At 46.7% G+C, this 19,634-nt stretch overlaps 1 protein-coding gene across 1 annotated transcript in view; it reads right to left on the reverse strand.

The window, feature by feature from the left end:
- Positions 1–15,266: 15,266 nt before the first annotated feature.
- Positions 15,267–19,634, reverse strand: part of LOC136619937 (IgGFc-binding protein-like) — a 30,679-nt gene continuing 26,311 nt past the window's right edge. The window contains exons 4-6 of the mRNA XM_066594656.1: positions 17,953–18,320; positions 17,325–17,581; positions 15,267–15,630 (exon numbers count right to left, since the gene is read on the reverse strand). Of these exons, the coding sequence (XP_066450753.1) occupies positions 15,470–15,630; positions 17,325–17,581; positions 17,953–18,320 (786 nt within the window). The 3' untranslated portion in view covers positions 15,267–15,469. The remainder of the gene's footprint in view (positions 15,631–17,324; positions 17,582–17,952; positions 18,321–19,634) is intronic.

A 19,634-nucleotide genomic window follows, 5' to 3' on the forward strand; every position in this document is an offset into this window, starting at 1 on the left:
CATGGGCAGGAGAAACGGATATCACCAATATACACTAAATGGGGTACTGCTAGGGAAAAGTGATATGGAAAAAGACCTGGGGGTACTAGTGGATTGTAGCGTTAACTGGAGCAACCAATGCCAGACAGCTGCTGCGAAAGCAAATAAAGTCTTGGGGTGCATTAAAAGAGGTATAGGGGCGAGGGACGAGAACATTATACTTCCACTATATAAGGCACTTGTCAGGCCTCACATGGAATACTGTGTATAGTTCTGGTCACTGGTGCTCAGGAAAGATGTTGGAGCACTTGAGGGGGCAAGAAGGGCTACTAAATTAATAAACAGAATGGGAGGACTGGAGTACCCAGAGAGGCTAACAAAACTCGGATTATTCACCCTGGAGAAAAGACGGCTAAGGGGCGATCAAATAACTATGTATAAATACAAGAGGGGACAATACAAGGATCTCTCCCATGATCTGTTTATACCCTGGACTGCGACGGTAACAAGAGGGCATCCTCTACATCTAGAGTAGCAGTTCCCAAACTGTGCTCTGTGGACCCCTTAGGGTGGACACCCACTTGCGATTTTTTTTTCTCTGCGATGCGACAGCGATGATTATGAAACCAATGATTTTCAACGGTTTCATACTCATTTGCGATGTTTCAGCAGAGCTTTGCATCGCAGAGAAGAAATCTGCGATATCGCTCAGTATTTTCAATGGGGCCAGCAGCAATAGCGCTAGCCCCATTGAAAACATAAGGAGAATATTAGGTACTTCTGCCACAGCTGTGACAGCTGTGGGAGGAGTTTCCTTAATCCACGCGAGAACCACGGGGATGAAGGATTCCTCTGCCACAGGTGTCACAGCTGTGGCAGAAGTCCAGGATGCTATCCCATTGCTTTCAATGGGGTCGACGCTGCTGCCGGCCCCATTGAAAGCAGTGGTTTTGTGGCAACCCCCACAGCATGATTATCGGGAAAGGGCTTGAAATATAAGCTCTTCCCTGAAAATCATCCCTAACTGGTTAAAAAAAAATCCTTACTCACCTCTCCGCCGCACAGGGAATGCCCTGGCTGGCTCCCCTGCACTGCTGTCCAGCACTTTCAGCAGGCTGGGATTTAAAAATACCCACTTCCTGAAAGGGCTGTGCTGATTGGCTGAGCGCTCAGCCAATTACAGGCAGCGCTTAGCTATTCATCAATGCACTTTATATGGACCATAAAATATATAATATACAAAAAATAATCCAGTGTTTTTTATGGTGTATATACTTGTTTTAGACTTTTTAATATCTATAGTATGAAATGCAATTATTTTTGGTTACCGTACAAGACATTCCCGCCCCAATAGCCACCCATATATGAAATAATATATATAGAAACCTATTGTTTTTACTATTTTCTGAATTTTGGTGTCTCTGGGTTTGTTCCCCACCACAGCTATGGCAAAGACTATCCAATGAATTCATTTAAGGAAAGGTCACGGCAAATTAACATATAGCTGTGACGTCATCCTGCCTATACGAGGAAACGCACACCGGTACATCTAACAAGAGGTTCCGAATTGGAACGCACGCAGCGTTCCACACACCATTAATCGTAGCGCTCTACGTACTGCTCCATGTGACCACACCGAGAGGCGATTTCTCCTCCCATTTAATTACGTCATTCTACCGGCATCTGGTGCAGGTTGGAATGTGAGCACACTACGACTATATATAAGTGTAGTATTGTGAACTGCTGTATGAATACTTTAAAAAAGGCGTTCTTATATGCTGAAACGCATTGTATGATATAAGCTTTATTAAATTAGGTTAATAATAACTCAAATCCACTGGTCATTGAGTATAACCTAATCCCGTACCCGAGGAGCGCGAGAACTTTTTGCTTTTTTTCTTTACTTGGCTTATCTTTATCAAGACCTCCGACACCACAGAGATCTTGTACTCTTCTGGACGCACCACTGCCTCCTAAACATACAGTAATCATAGGGATTTGAGGGAAATCGACTTAATCCCTACAAAACTAATAACTAGATCTCAACACCTCGTTGCCGCTAAGGTTTCCATTTTCGCTTAAAGCCTATTAATAGTGGTCATGCATTGTTATTCGTCTTGTGGTTGCGGATGAAAGCCGCTGTCGTCTTCCTTACCAGTAGCTGAGATGAGGTTAGAGGTTCCAAGATGTAATGTGAAGATACTAGAAGTGTAAGCAAAGCGGCTTCTGTGTCTGTGAGAGCTCAAATCTGGAGTGTTGGGAACAGAAAAAAAAGGGGGACGCTGTTCACATCGGCGTTATGGCATCTCTTGTAATGGAAGTCATGACCCTGTGTCGGATCCGTCGTGCAGAGGAAGAGAACTTGCAGTGTAAAGGTGCTTTCACACAAGGCGTAAATGCTGTGAAATTTCTGCAGTGAAATTTGCTGTGGAAAATCCGCAGTCTACAGCACAAGGCATATGGAGGAGAGGATGAAAAAAAAACCTCACCCACATGGAGCGGAAAATTTTGTAGAAAAAGGTTGGCCCTCTTGAGAAGGCAGGTGGTGAAATGTGCTTCGGGGTGCAGGCACACACTACTGATATATTTGCTGTCTTCCTTATTTTCTTTGTACATATTGGGATTGAATTATTGCATACATAAGGACTGACTACTCCTATATATTTTATGCCAATGTATTGGCTTGTCTAAAAGTAATATTTACTAGATATATGCAGTGTCCAGATAAACAGGTTCACAGAATGTTTTTAAAATTTTTTTTAGCAATCTTGAGTTCTAATAAAATTCTATTTCTAATGCCCGTGTCTTGTGTGATGGACTTAGGCCCAATGTCCACGGGCGGGTTTCATTTGCGGAGATCCGCAAATCAAGCCGCCCATAGTGATGTATGGGCGACCACAAATGGATTAAAACATGCAGATTTTATTTGCGGACCGGAAAACATATCGCAGCTAGAGATGAGCGAACACCAAAATGTTCGGGTGTTCGTTATTCGTAACGAACTTCCCGTGATGCTCGAGGGTTCGTTTCGAACAACGAACCCCATTGAAGTCAATGGGCGACCAGAACATTTTTGTATTTCGCCGATGCTCGCTAAGGTTTTCATGTGTGAAAATCTGGGCAATTCAGGAAAGTGATGGGAATGACACAGTGACGGATAGGGCAGGCGAGGGGCTACATGTTGGGCTGCATCTCAAGTTCCCAGGTCCCACTATTAAGCCACAATACCGGCAAGAGTGGGCCCCCCCCCCCTCCCAACAACTTTTACTTCTGAAAAGCCCTCATTAGCATGGCATACCTTTGCTAAGCACCACACTACCTCCAACAAAGCACAATCACTGCCTGCATGACACTCCACTGACACTTCTCCTGGGTTACATGCTGCCCAACCGCCCCCCCTCCCCCCCACAGCGCACACCAAAGTGTCCCTGCGCAGCCTTCAGCTGCCCTCATGCCACACCACGCTCATGTCTATTTAGAATTGCGTCTGCCATGACGAGGGACCGCAGGCACACACTGCAGAGGTTGGCACGGCTAGGCAGCGACCCTCTTTAAAAGTGGCGGAGCGATAGCCCACAATGCTGTACAGAAGCAATGAGAAATAGAATCCTGTGCCACCGCCATCAGGAGCTGCACACGTGGGCATAGCAATGGGGAACCTATGTGCCACACACTATTCATTCTGTCAAGGTGTCTGCATGCCCCAGTCAGACCGGGCTTTTTAATTCATAGACACAGGCAGGTACAACTCCCTATTGTGAAGTCCCTGTCGACCCACAGCATGGGTGGCTCCCTGGAACCCACTGGCGGTACACAGAAATATCCCATTGCATTGCCCAACACAGCTGAGGTAGTAATGTCGTGCTTAATGCAGGTGGGCTTCGGCCCACACTGCATGCCCCAGTCTGACTGGGGTTCTTTATAAGTGTACAGATGTAGTAAAAACTCCGTGTGCACCTACAGCATGGGTGGGTGCCAGGAAGCCACCGGCGGTACATAGAAATATCCCATTGCATTGCCCAACACAGCTGAGGTAGTAATGTTGTGCTTAACCCTTTCCAATCCAATTTGTATATGGTTTTCCTAGGGGGCTTACTCTTTTTCTGCTGTTATACAACGGCGCTATATGCTGGCTAAAGCCAGTACTGCATGAGCTGACACGTAGGATAGGCTCCGACAGCAGAGAGGCTGGCAATATACAGTAAGAGAACCCCGACGGACGTCTACCAACAACGGAGCTGTACAGCCTTAAACCCTAATGTCTTCACAGGTCACACAGTGGACTGGAAAGGGTTAATGCAGGTGGGCTTCGGCCCACACTGCATGCCCCAGTCAGACTGGGGTTCTTTACAAGTGGACACATGTAGGTTTAACTCCCTGTGGACCCACTGCCTGGGTGGGTGCCAGGAAGCCACCGGCGGTACATAGAAATATCCCATTGCATTGCCCAACACAGCTGAGGTAGTAATGTCGTGCGTAATACAGGTGGGCTTCGGCCCACACTGCATGCCCCAGTCAGACTGGTTCTTTAGAAGTGTACAGAAGTATTAAAAACTCAGTGTGCACCTACAGCATGGGTGGCTCCCTGGAACCCACCGGCGGTACACAAAAATATCCCATTGCATTGCCCAACACAGCTGAGGTAACGTCAGCTGTAATGCAGGTGGGCTAAAAATTAATTTGATTACACTGTAGGCGAGGGCCCACAAAAATTGCTGTATCAACAGTACTAATGTACATCCCAAAAATTGGCCATGGCCAGCCAAGAGGGCAGGTGAAACCCATTAATCGCTTTGGTTAATGTGGCTTAAGTGGTAACTAGGCCTGGAGGCAGCCCAGTGTAACGAAAAATTGGTTCAAGTTAAAGTTCCAATGCTTTTAAGCGCATTGAAACTTATAAAAATTGTTCCGAAAAATTATTTGAGTGAGCCTTGTGGCCCTAAGAAAAATTGCCCGTTCAGCGTGATTACGTGAGGTTTCAGGAGGAGGAGCAGGAGGAGGAGGAGGAGGAATATTAGACACAGATTGATGAAGCAGAAATGTCCCCGTTTTGGATGGTGAGAGAGAACGTAGCTTCCATCCGCGGGTGCAGCCTACGTATTGCTTACGTATCGCTGCTGTCCGCTGGTGGAGAACAGAAGTCTGGCGAAATCCAGCCTTTGTTCATCTTGATGAGTGTTAGCCTGTCGGCACTGTCGGTTGACAAGCGGCTACGCTTATCTGTGATGATTCCCCCAGCCGCACTAAACACCCTCTCCGACAACACGCTAGCCGCAGGACAAGCAAGCACCTCAAGGGCATACAGGGCTAGTTCAGGCCACGTGTCCAGCTTCGACACCCAGTAGTTGTAGGGGGCAGAGGCGTCACCAAGGATGGTCGTGCGATCCGCTACGTACTCCCTCACCATCCTTTTGCAGTGCTCCCGCCGACTCAGCCGTGACTGGGGAGCGGTGACACAGTCTTGGTGGGGAGCCATAAAGCTGGCCAGGCCCTTAAAGACTGTTGCACTGCCTGGGATGTACATGCTGCTCGATCTACGCACATCCCCTGCAACATGGCCCTCGGAACTGCGCCTTCTGCCACTAGCGCTGTCGGCTGGGAATTTTACCATCAGCTTGTCCGCAAGGGTCCTGTGGTATAGCAACACTCTCGAACCCCTTTCCTCTTCGGGAATCAGAGTGGGCAGGTTCTCCTTATACCGTGGATCGAGCAGTGTGTACACCCAGTAATCCGTAGTGGCCAGAATGCGTGCAACGCGAGGGTCACGAGAAAGGCATCCTAACATGAAGTCAGCCATGTGTGCCAGGGTACCTGTACGCAACACATGGCTGTCTTCACTAGGAAGATCACTTTCAGGATCCTCCTCCTCCTCCTCCTCCTCCTCCTCAGGCCATACACGCTGAAAGGATGACAGGCAATCAGCCGGTGTACCGTCAGCAGCGGGCCAAGCTGTCTCTTCCCCCTCCTCCTCATCCTCCTCATGCTCCTCCTCCTCCTCCTGTACGCGCTGAGAAATAGACAGGAGGGTGCCCTGACTATCCAGCGGCATACTGTCTTCCCCCGCCCCCGTTTCCGAGCGCAAAGCAGCTGCCTTTATGGTTTGCAGGGAATTTCTCAAGATGCATAGCAGAGGAATGGTGACGCTAATGATTGTAGCATCGCCGCTCACCACCTGGGTAGACTCCTCAAAATTACCAAGGACATGGCAGATGTCTGCCAACCAGGCCCACTCTTCTGAAAGGAATTGAGGAGGCTGACTCCCACTGCGCCGCCCATGTTGGAGTTGGTATTCGACTATAGCTCTACGCTGTTCATAGAGCCTGGCCAACATGTGGAGCGTAGAGTTCCACCGTGTGGGCACGTCGCACAGCAGTCGGTGCACTGGCAGCTTAAAGTGATGTTGCAGGGTGCGCAGGGTGGCAGCGTCCGTGTGGGACTTGCGGAAATGTGCGCAGAGCCGGCGCGCCTTTACGAGCAGGTCTGACAAGCGTGGGTAGCTTTTCAGAAAGCGCTGAACCACCAAATTAAAGACGTGGGCCAGGCATGGCACGTGCGTGAGGCTGCCGAGCTGCAGAGCCGCCACCAGGTTACGGCCGTTGTCACACACGACCATGCCCGGTTGGAGGCTCAGCGGCGCAAGCCAGCGGTCGGTCTGCTGTGTCAGACCCTGCAGCAGTTCGTGGGCCGTGTGCCTCTTATCGCCTAAGCTGAGTAGTTTCAGCACGGCCTGCTGACGCTTGCCCACCGCTGTGCTGCCACACCGCGCGACACCGACTGCTGGCGACATGCTGCTGCTAACACATCTTGATTGTGAGACAGAGGAGGAGGAGGAGGAGGAGGGTGCTTTAGTGGAGGAAGCATACACCTCCGCAGATACCAGCACCGAGCTGGGGCCCGCAATTCTGGGGGTGGGTAGGACGTGAGCGGTCCCAGGCTCTGACTCTGTCCCAGCCTCCACTAAATTCACCCAATGTGCCGTCAGGGAGATGTAGTGGCCCTGCCCGCCTGTGCTTGTCCACGTGTCCGTAGTTAAGTGGACCGTGGCAGTAACCGCGTTGGTGAGGGCGCGCACAATGTTGCGGGAGACGTGGTCGTGCAGGGCTGGGACGGCACATCGGGAAAAGTAGTGGCGACTGGGAACTGAGTAGCGCGGGGCCGCCGCCTCCATGATACTTTTGAAGGACTCCGTTTCCACAACCCTATACGGCAGCATCTCAAGGCTGATGAATTTTGCGATGCGGACGGTTAACGTTTGAGCGTGCGGGTGCGTGGCGGCGTACTTGCGCTTGCGCTCGAACACTTGCGCAAGCGACGGCTGAACGGTGCGCTGAACTACACTGCTGGATGGGGCCGAGGACAGCGGAGATGAGGGTGTGGGTGCAGGCCATGAGGCGGTAGTGCCTGTGTCCTGAGAGGGGGGTTGCATCTCAGTGGCAGGTTGGGGCACAGGGGGAGAGGCAGGGGTGCAAACCGGAGGCGGTGAACGGCCTTCATCCCACCTTGTGGGGTGCTTGGCCATCATATGTCTGCGCATGCTGGTGGTGGTGAGGCTGTTGGTGTTGGCTCCCCGGCTGAGCTTTGCGCAACAAAGGTTGCACACCACTGTTCGTCGGTCGTCAGGCGTCTCTGTGAAAAACTGCCAGACCTTAGAGCACCTCGGCCTCTGCAGGGTGGCATGGCGCGAGGGGGCGCTTTGGGAAACACTTGGTGGATTATTCGGTCTGGCCCTGCCTCTACCCCTGGCCACCGCACTGCCTCTTGCAACCTGCCCTGCTGATGCCCTTGACTCCCCCTCTGAAGACCTGTCCTCCTGAGTAAGCGTTGCACACCAGGTGGGGTCAGTCACCTCATCGTCCTGCTGCTCTTCCTCCGAATCCTCTGTGCGCTGCTCCCTCGGACTTACTGCCCTTACTACTACCTCACTGCAAGACAACTGTGTCTGATCGTCATCGTCCTCCACAGAAAGTTGTTGAGACAGTTGGCGGAAGTCCCCAGCCTCTTCCCCCGGACCCCGGGAACTTTCGAATGGTTGGGCATCAGTGACGATAAACTCCTCTGGTGGGAGAGGAACCGCTGCTGCCCAATCTAAGCAGGGGCCCGAGAACAGTTCCTGGGAGTGTTCCCGCTCCTGAGCAGGTGTTATTGTAGTGGAGTGAGGAGGCTGGGAGGAAGGAGGAGCAGCAGACAGAGGATTCGGATTGGCAGCAGTGGACGGCGCAGAACTGCGGGTAGACGATAGGTTGCTCGAAGCACTTTCTGCCATCCAGGACAGGACCTGCTCACACTGCTCATTTTCTAATAACCGTCTCCCGCGTGGACCCATTAATTGGGCGATGAATGTGGGGACGCCAGAAACGTGCCTCTCTCCTAATCGCGCAGCAGTCGGCTGCGACACACCTGGATCAGGAGCTTGGCCTGTGCCCACACCCTGACTTGGCCCTCCGCGTCCTCGGCCACGTCCACGTCCACGTCCTCTAGGCTTACCCCTACCCCTCAGCATGCTGTATTACCAGTGATTAGATTTCCCAGGCAGGAAATAAATTGGCGCAAGACTGCAGGCCAAATATAATTTTTGCCCTTTTTGGAAAACGAAAGGCCCCACTGCCTCTAGTGAATGAATAATCTAAGTTTAATAACTGTGCTGTGTCCCTGCTTATGTGTCACAGAACGTGAGGGTAGCAGAGTTATTAACTGTGGCAGAGCAGGTATTTTTTTTCCCAATTAAGGAAAGCAAATGGCGAACCCAGCAGTAAAGCGTAGCTGGCTGCGTATGATTTAGCAATGTTTTTCACGCAGCTCACACGTCTCCACAGGCGTAAGGACGGACACAGGCTGGACAAATAGATTTCTTTTCAGTTTTTTCCCACCAACAGGCAGCACTGCGTATATTCAATGAACCTGAGAAGTTTAATAACTGTGCTGTGTCCCTGCTTATGTGTCACAGAACGTGAGGGTAGCAGAGTTATTATAACTCTTGGAGAGCAGGTATTTTTTTTCCCAATTAAGGAAAGCAAATGGCGAACCCAGCAGTAAAGCGTAGCTGGCTGCGTATGATTTAGCAATGTTTTTCACGCAGCTCACACGTCTCCACAGGCGTAAGGACGGACACAGGCTGGACAAATAGATTTCTTTTCAGTTTTTTCCCACCAACAGGCAGCACTGCGTATATTCAATGAACCTGAGAAGTTTAATAACTGTGCTGTGTCCCTGCTTATGTGTCACAGAACGTGAGGGTAGCAGAGTTATTAACTGTGGCAGAGCAGGTATTTTTTTTCCCAATTAAGGAAAGCAAATGGCGAACCCAGCAGTAAAGCGTAGCTGGCTGCGTATGATTTAGCAATGTTTTTCACGCAGCTCACACGTCTCCACAGGCGTAAGGACGGACACAGGCTGGACAAATAGATTTCTTTTCAGTTTTTTCCCACCAACAGGCAGCACTGCGTATATTCAATGAACCTGAGAAGTTTAATAACTGTGCTGTGTCCCTGCTTATGTGTCACAGAACGTGAGGGTAGCAGAGTTATTAACTGTGGCAGAGCAGGTATTTTTTTTCCCAATTAAGGAAAGCAAATGGCGAACCCAGCAGTAAAGCGTAGCTGGCTGCGTATGATTTAGCAATGTTTTTCACGCAGCTCACACGTCTCCACAGGCGTAAGGACGGACACAGGCTGGACAAATAGATTTCTTTTCAGTTTTTTTCCCACCAACAGGCAGCACTGCGTATATTCAATGAACCTGAGAAGTTTAATAACTGCGCTGTGTCCCTGCTTATGTGTCACAGAACGTGAGGGTAGCAGAGTTATTATAACTCTTGGAGAGCAGGTATTTTTTTTCCCAATTAAGGAAAGCAAATGGCGAACCCAGCAGTAAAGCGTAGCTGGCTGCGTATGATTTAGCAATGTTTTTCACGCAGCTCACACGTCTCCACAGGCGTAAGGACGGACACAGGCTGGACAAATAGATTTCTTTTCAGTTTTTTCCCACCAACAGGCAGCACTGCGTATATTCAATGAACCTGCGAAGTTTAATAACTGTGCTGTGTCCCTGCTTATGTGTCACAGAACGTGAGGGTAGCAGAGTTATTAACTGTGGCAGAGCAGGTATTTTTTTTCCCAATTAAGGAAAGCAAATGGCGAAGCCAGCAGTAAAGCGTAGCTGGGTGCGTATGATTTAGCAATGTTTTTCACGCAGCTCACACGTCTCCACCGCCCGTAAGGACGGACACAGGCTGGACAAATAGATTTCTTTTCAGTTTTTTCCCACCAACAGGCAGCACTGCGTATATTCAATGAACCTGCGAAGTTTAATAACTGCGCTGTGTCCCTGCTTATGTGTCACAGAACGTGAGGGTAGCAGAGTTATTATAACTCTTGGAGAGCAGGTATTTTTTTTCCCAATTAAGGAAAGCAAATGGCGAAGCCAGCAGTAAAGCGTAGCTGGCTGCGTATGATTTAGCAATGTTTTTCACGCAGCTCACACGTGTCCACCGCCCGTAAGGACGGACACAGGCTGGACAAATAGATTTCTTTTCAGTTTTTTCCCACCAACAGGCAGCACTGCGTATATTCAATGAACCTGAGAAGTTTAATAACTGCGCTGTGTCCCTGCTTATGTGTCACAGAACGTGAGGGTAGCAGAGTTATTATAACTCTTGGAGAGCAGGTATTTTTTTTCCCAATTAAGGAAAGCAAATGGCGAACCCAGCAGTAAAGCGTAGCTGGCTGCGTATGATTTAGCAATGTTTTTCACGCAGCTCACACGTGTCCACCGCCCGTAAGGACGGACAGAGGCTGGACAAATAGATTTGTTTTCAGTTTTTTCCCACCAACAGGCAGCACTGCGTATATTCTATGAATAATAACTGTGTTGTGGCCCTGCCTATACAATTCTTTCCCTGCAGTATCAATGGAGGGTGGAATGCTCTGCAGAGGCGATTTTGAGAAGCCCAAAAAAAATGCAGCACAGCCAACAGCAGCCTGGACAGTACTGCACACGGATAAATATGGCCCTAGAAAGGACCGTTGAGGTTCTTGAAGGCTACACTCACTCCTAACACTCTCCCTGCCTATGCAGCACTTCTGTCCCTAATGCCAGGTGCAACGGTCTGCAGAGGCGATTTTGAGAAAAAAAAAATCCCACTGCTAACAGCAGCCAACACACAGCTATCAGTGGCCCTAATAAGGACCTTTGGGGGGTCTTGAAGCCTACACTAACTACCAATTCTTTCCCTACAGCAGCTCCGGTATAAACAGCACTGTCCCTCATCTAACTCACACCGCATCTGAGGCGAGCCGCGGGAGGGGCCGACTTTTATATTAGGCGAACACCTGATCTCGCCAGCCACTCACAGCAGGGGGGTGGTATAGGGCTTAAACGTTGCAGGGGGAAGTTGTAATGCCTTCCCTGTCTTTCAATTGGCCAGAAAAGCGCGCTAACGTCTCAGGGAAGGAAGTGAAAGTAACCAGAACACCGCATGGTGTTCGTCACGAATAACGAACATCCCGAACACCCTAATATTCGCACGAATATCAAGCTCGGACGAACGCGTTCGCTCATCTCTAATCGCAGCATGCTCCATTTTTCTGCTGATCCGGCACACATGGCTTCCATTGAAGTCAATGGAAACCGTCCAATCTGCACCTCACCTGCAGCTGACACTGCGAATGTGCCGCTGATCCGCGGAAAGGCAGGAAATTGTACAAAAAAACAAAAACTGTACTACGCATGTTCAACAGCGAGCCGTGGGGACCATGCACAGTACAGCAGACCCGGAAGTGGAGGGATCCATGCGGATGCTGCTGCCAGGGAAATGCAGGTAAGCAGGGCTCACCGCCCATGGCAGTGTGGCATTCCCTGCACAGAATCTGTGTTCTGTGGACATGAGGCCTTAGCGGTTTGGTGTAGCTTATATTTATACACAGACTTTATTTGTGATTAGGGTTGTTTCCCTTTATTATGTTTAGTATTACTATGGGGATTACATAGTCTGAAGATTGCATCTGCCATCTTGGATGGATGAAAGGGGACACAAAACTGGCAGGTGAGATAGACTGTGTTTTTGCTCCTTGGCAGTGTACAGTAGGCTTCTGTACCCTTCCCAACCCCATCATAGGCCTTTCACTCAGCCAGAAACCTATTGAACACTGATGAGGGGCAAAAACCTGTCTACACATGGTTAGTTTTTCCTTCTGGAGAAGACTGGTTTTGGTTTATGCACCCAGTCCTGTTAAAAGGTCGGACATTGACTTCTGGGAAAGCCACCTTCTAATAGATGGTGCTGCCAAGGCATTGCAACATCTCCCACTTGTACGCCAAATTTCCCAGAGGAGCATCACCTGTCCTTCTAATTCTCCTCACGCCTACAAGGCAGTCTCTAGATTGAAAAACTGTACCATAAAATCAGTCTAAAACAGCATAAAAAGACCAATGCTTATGCATTTAGAACACGAAGAGCAGACAAAATGGCAATAGTCCAATGTACCAAACATGACATTATAATCACAAAACACGCCAACTTAACCAGATTTTGGGCTTAAGGATGCAACGATTTTTGCAGATTTTAATCTCCATTTTTCAAAAGCCATAATTTTTTTATTTTTCCGTCGATGTGGCCGTATGAGGGCTTGTTTTTTGCGTAGTGAACTGTAGTTTTTATTGGTGCCATTTTTGGGAACATAGACTATATTGTAAAACTTTTATTATTTTTTTTTATGATTGCAAAAAGAGGTAACGCATCAATTCTGCCATAGATTTTTTTTTTAAAGCGTTAATTATGCAGCATAAATGATACAATACATTTTTTCTGCGCTTTTTTTTTCCTTTTTTTAGCTTTTTTCACTTTTCTGCAATAAAAACCCTTTTTTTTGGAAATCTTTTTTTTCTAAATCGCTGCTTTCAAAGTCCTTTAACTTTTTTATATTTTTCCGCACCCTGGAAAACTATCGCTCTGCCAAAATCCTTGTGATGCCTTCCAGTGCCTATATAGAGACACCTGTAAGCTTTTTGCAGCATTGCAAAAATGCCTCCCCCTCCCTTCTCTTTTCCTGCTCCCTTAGGGGTCTATGGGACCTGCCGGCGTATATTGGCCAAAACATAGTTCCAGAACTATGTTTTGGCTGAGCGCATATGCGCTGGCCCCGTAAATGTATTTTTCATGCCACCGGCGTATTTACGTACCGTATAATCGCCCATGTAAGCGAATGCATTGCGAACCAATGCTTCACATGGGTAGCATATATACGCTCGGGCATGAGAATGCGCTGTATATGCGCCTGTGGGAATAAAGCCGTAGACTGTGAAAGTGAAAGCTTGTGAAAGTAACAGCTTCATACAATCAAAAACATCTTGGCCTTATACTCAGATACAAACAAGCACATCATGCCGCTCACTTCACCACAGCTTGGATCAAGTTGAGACAAAATAAATTCAAACCATCTGAAAGTTGGATATCTGATTAAAATTAAAGAGAAGAGTGAAGAGTTGCTAAATTTCTCTGGAAATCTGGTTCTGTTGGTAAATTTACTAAATTATGTGAGTAGATGATAAAGCAGATGGTTCCAGCCAAACAAAAAAAGTAATAACAAAGTATCAACAAAAATGTTTTCAGTTCCAAATGGGATATTAAGGGTGGTTTCACATCTACATCAAAACCTCCAGCCAGACGTTCTGTCACAGACCCAACTGCAAATACTGGAAGCTCTTTGCATGCAGCTTTTTTTTTTTCCATCCAAAATCCGGGCAGCTGGGCGGAAAGTGGTCGGACCCCATTTTAGTCAAGGAGGTCTGTACAGTGCTGTTTGGTTCCGTCCAGAGACAGAACTGTTCAGTCCCTTTCCTGAACGGAGCAGGAGAGCAGTATCCCCAACACAGGTGTGAAGGAACCCTAACCCAGATTAGTGTTGGCACTGAAAAGGGCCGTGGACGGTCTTCCTGCAGCTCCGAGCACTTTTCTTCCATCAGTGTGTGTGTAGCAGTAGATGGTGTTGTGATGCAGATACAAGATATGATTCAGCAGATGGAGTAACAAAAATATACAATGTTTATTTATAAACGAAAGAATAAAAGTGAACAAGGTTATGATGCTAATTCAGTAATTAAACTGTTCCCTCTAAATAGTCGCCCCGGTCAGCATCTAATGCTATCAACGCGTGTAACGTGATTGGCAAATGCACAGTTGATTTCATGAATCTGCGCAGGAAAAAAGACAGATGAGCTGCACATGTGCTGATTTCATTGCTTGCAGCACATGCAGGAGACATGGACTGTGGCGATGCTGACATAAGCACAGAGTAGGACGGTGTTTGGGTGAGGCACACAGGCTTCCATGGACGTTCTGGCAGACCAACCCTTTGATTTTAGAGGTATGCCCAGCCCTGGATGGTTAACAAAGTGACTATGTAAATGCCCATTTTAAGATCTTTTAAGGCTGATTTAGACAACAATTCTCGCTCAAAAATCGCTCAAAGCCGTCTTTTGAGCAAAAATGGTTTAGTCTAACTACACTGACATCGTGCAGTTTTCGTTAACGAATCACTGATTGTTCTCTTTCAGCATGCTGAAAGAGATCGATCAGCCTTATCTGGAGTTCACAGCGAGATACAGATGATACTATTGTTTCAGCTGTATCCCGCTCCCTGAACACAGGTGAGGTATGAAGAACACAGCAGTCCAGCTGTGCTCCTCATACCCCGCTCGGAGCGGCCCCGCTTGTCTTCTGCATACTCCGCTTGGAGCGCTCAGCTGTATACCAGCTGGGCGCTATGAGCAGAGAACAGCTGGATACAGAAGACAAGCGGCCCTGCTTGTCCACTGCATACCCCGCTCGGAGTGCAAAGTGATCGCTCAACGTTTAAGCGATCACTTTGAGCTGTAAATGCACACAATGATTATCGCTCAAAAGACATCTTTTGAGCAATAATCGTTGTGTCTAAATCCGGCTTTAAACAGCATAGGCGGTTTAATAAGTGTAAAAAAGGAGCGCATATGAAATGATCTTTATGTACCTTGAACTGACTCTTACGCTGCCTGTATTTCTGTTTTTGCATGAAGCTACTTTCCTCTCATTTCGGGACTTTTGATACTGAGAAGATATAGCAAGAGGCTTCTATAATGTAGTCGAAAAGGGTCAAACTAATGGGTGGTTACTGTGGGGACAAATAGAGGTGTTTTGAGGTACGTCTGCATGAGTGCGTTGTGGAGATACATAAAACATTACAAACTACTGACATAGTAAGTAATCAATCTGCAGCAATTTATGATTTCTCATATGAACCACTTACACAGTGAGCTGCTTTTACTTATATCATACAGACTTTATTGCATTGTGATCTGCCAGATTAGTAATAAACAGGATTTAAAAAAACAAAAGAAAGCTTTTATAGCTTTATAAAGTCTCCATATAATATCTCAGTGCTAATATATTGTATACAATACAAGAAATTAAAGAAGGCAATGACAACTAGAATATACAGATATGAGCTGGATGATTTCTTCAGGAACAGTCACTGCTGCTCTGTAACAGGACTCGCTGTTGTCTTCTATAATATTCTTTCTGAACCACCAAACCCAGCACTGCCGAAATCACCGTAACACACAGGGCCACCGACAAAACTGATGCCAGGGTAGAGCTGTCACCATGTGCGGGCTTCTCCTCTACGGAAGACAGAAAACACCAACATCAATTTACAAAGGAATTAAAGGGGTTTTCCAGGACAGAAAAAGTTCTAAGGGCTTAAAATAAAGAAAAAATTAAATGCTCCCCTATCCTGGTGGCTTCCCGTCCAGCGCTGCAGCCCCGATGCCTGCTGCACGGAACCTGGAAGAAATGTCATGTGCCATAGAAGGGGTGACACTTCTATGGCAGGTGAAGCCTGTGAGGGGTCATGTGCACAATGACTGCCAGGATAGGTGAGTATTCCATTTTTCTTCATTTTTAGCCCTTATAACTTTTTTATTGTCCTGTAAAACCCTTTAAAGTCATCATTTAGGATGTATATGATACTCATCTGCAGAGCGCAGCTGCATCATTAGGGAATGAACTATTTCATCTATTACCAAATCTGACCCCTGTACAAATGGACATGATTTTGCAATGCAAATTGAAATTGCTCTGCCAGCTGATCTGTAGTCACTGAAGAGGAAATATACACATCTGATATGAGTACAATGACACTAACAACCTTAGGGCATAAAGACCCATTTACACCCAAAGATGAACATTCAAAATATGGCTTTTGAGCGGTCATTTTGCATAAACTGCTAATTGGTACTAATGCCTATTTGTACCAATTAGTAGCGCGTGAGCCGCCGGGATCTATATTCAGAGAACAGCGAGTGGTCTGTTCTCTGAATACATTCCCTTTGTTCTGCCATGGGACTGACAGCTGACACAATGTAATCAGCGCTCCATGGGCAGAACACAGCGTGCGGTCCTTCTTATCAGCTCTTCTGCCGAACGATGGATTTTATGCCGAACTGAAAATTATCGTTTGGCAGAAAAGTGAAAGATGGGCACAATTATACACAACGATTATCACTCAAAAGATGGCTTTTAAATGAAATTTGAGGTTCAGTATTATTTAAATAGTGCATTCACTATCATTAAGGAGCAGTATGTTACTATTATTTAAGCACCATATGGCGGTATTATTGTTATTTTTTCACTGTACAATACTATTATACTGCACCATAGCAGCATTATAACGGCACTCTATATAGCTATTATTTTGGTATTGTCTAGCTTATTTTGTCAATTGCATGTAAGGATAGTTCTGGACGTGTGAGTAAAATATTCAGTGACATGGCCAAAGACTAACAAATGCGTACATTTCTACATATTAGGGAAATCGCCATATACTTACTAATATACTTATACAAGAGGGCAAGTATATACACCACGTATCCCCCAACATGAACGCTGGGGTAGCACATTAATAGCTTGTAAGCCTGCATGGTGCACTACACATACCATGTGGCCCGACACCCTGTATTTACTCTTTTGTGCAGGAGGACATTAAGTAGCCGCCCCCCTCGATATAAGCAGCGTGTGCGTGTGGCTGCTCATCATTCTCCTTCATATATGTTACTTGCTCCTCCGTTTAGCAGTCCGGCTGTCTGCATGTTGGGGGATAAGTAGTGTATATGCCTGCCCCCCTCTATCAGTATGTCAATAAATATATGAGCATTTTCTGTGATTTTTTTCATCTGTTCATCACTTTCTGTGATTTTACAAAAATTCTAGATCCCAAAACTGACTGAATGTCACATACCTCTGACTTATTGTAATTACTTCTTCTCCATCATTTAAATTCTCATAATATTAATACCAAAGTATCACATCTACTTACCAGATACAAACACAAGGGGCCCCTGAGATAATCTGGCGCTGTCTACTTGTTCCTTCGAGGTGCTGATATCACGTCTCTGTCTTGAGGAGATACATCCTTGAGTGCAGCGATTCGGGGAGGTTGAGTTGTGACAGATGATGACGTTACAGGAGAGGTAAACATCGTGGAAATTCTCAAACTTAAATGCATGAAAACTGAAGCGCTGCAGGCGCCGATCTGTCACCGGGTGAACTCGTAGGGTGGAGTCTACCTGGCACCTGAGAATAGAACAAAGACATTTCTATTATATTTCCCATATTGAAGTATTATTCTGAAAGGTTTGTACAACATATATGGAGTGAGAATAGGCAACATCTATCTAACCCTTCTATCTCATTTCAGGGAGCTTCTATGACATCTGTATGTCCTCAAAGGGCATATAGACAGATGTTATATTTATGAGACCACCCCTTTAATGTAACTGTCTACTTTTCACCACCATCCTCAGCATAAATGTACTAACAGGAAAAAGCAGAAGAGTGGCAAGTGCAATGTGAGCTAGCAGACAATTACAGAAAGTCACCGTGACCGGGGTGTAGCTCCACTGTATCTGTAAAATGACAAACTTTAAGAATCACTGGTTTCTCACCCATTCTGGATGACTTTATATTTCCTATTTGTTTCCTCTAATGAAGGGGAAGCAATTAGTCTTTCTATGAATATCTGCAGCTCTTTATCTTCTGACTCCACCTCAAGCTCCACATGTAGATTGCTGTGTAGAACGATCTCATGAGGATACTGTGTAATCGGCTCCGTGAAGCTGTCGCTCTGGTAGAGTCTCATTGAGATGTTATAATAACCCTTACAGATTGAATTCTTTACTTTAGGGTTAATTATCAATTCCAGGGTCTTATTACTCTCCATCTCACATTTCACTGGGATTTCAATACGATGGACATCAGTATCAGGGATAGTGCCGTAGATGGTGTTAGCATAGAAGGTTTTCCCATCCTCATACTGCAGAGAACAAATAGTAGATAATATATGAGAAAACATCAGATAATAGGGTAAAAATGTCAGAATTTATGTTCTCCATATATAGGTAATCTACAATTATGTTATTTTAGCCTAATGTAAACCCTTTACACTAGTCATGATCCTCATCAAAAGCATGTGATAGAGCAGACGTAGCTGAGGAGATTAATATATTATTATATGGGGGAATATGTAGCAGAACTTGATATTTATTGTTGTATTTCTTGTTCATTCTGGGTTTATGAATCCAGGGGGTGGAGTCTTAACCACTGTCAGCTGTCAGTTATAGAGTAGGACCGCCCACTGGACTTACAGACAGAGTGAACAAAGAGATCTGTATGTAACGTCCTGGGATAGGGACGCTAAGTTCTGCAATAGTCACTCGTGGAATACTGCAGGGAGGGTGTAGTGCGTGGACCTGTCATGGTGGCACTTACCAAATCCTGGTCGCAGAGGGAGTTACTGCAGCAGAGGATAGGGCCAGTAGTCCTCAGGATGAGGGGGGTAGTAGTTGTTAAGTTTGTGAAGCCACCGTTCCCACACACCGTAAATCTATGCGGTAGAGTACTAACACAGAGACTTCTGTATCGTACCTTGGGTCCTCAGGAACGGATGAGGCCCGGTAAAACTTTACTTGCATTAATCTTTGTATAACAGGTAGTTACAGGTATCATTCACTTGTAGTAGTTACAGGCAAAAGCTCAGAGGTCGGGAGGCAAAAATTACACAGGAACAATACAGCCCTATAGTCCACGTTATCTATATGTCACCGGTCCTGGAAATTAAGTATACGCCAGAGGAGATAAAATGCAGGAATCACTCCACATACACTCTGGTGGAAAAAATAACTTAAGAAGACGACCTAGCCTAGATGTACCCCGCACATTATCCGCTTGGGTGTCACTATTACGTACCTCTGTGTGGTGATCCTAATGGCAGACGGCCACATAGGAAAAAGATGCCTGTGGTGTGAACCGGTACCTGGTATGGTGGGTTGCTCTATACAGAATTACTTGGGGGTTGCTCTCACTCTGGGGAATTTGATAACTAACTCATTTTCCCATGCCTTTCACATGCGATAGGGCTGTCTCTCCTTCTCCTCCATATTAGACACAAATAAAATAGAGGTGTCTTCCTGTGCCCCTGCGGTCTCTCCAACGGATTGCGGAAGATCCTCAGCTCCTACATAGGGAGCCTCTCCTTCTCTATTTTCGATACAGGAAAGCCAAAGGTGCTTCCCTGCATTACTGTGGGTCCTCCGAAAGCATGGGCAGATGGTTGATCATCAACAACCCT

This window comes from Eleutherodactylus coqui, chromosome 3, assembly GCF_035609145.1.
Source record: "Eleutherodactylus coqui strain aEleCoq1 chromosome 3, aEleCoq1.hap1, whole genome shotgun sequence".
Taxonomy (NCBI): Eukaryota; Metazoa; Chordata; class Amphibia; order Anura; family Eleutherodactylidae; genus Eleutherodactylus; species Eleutherodactylus coqui.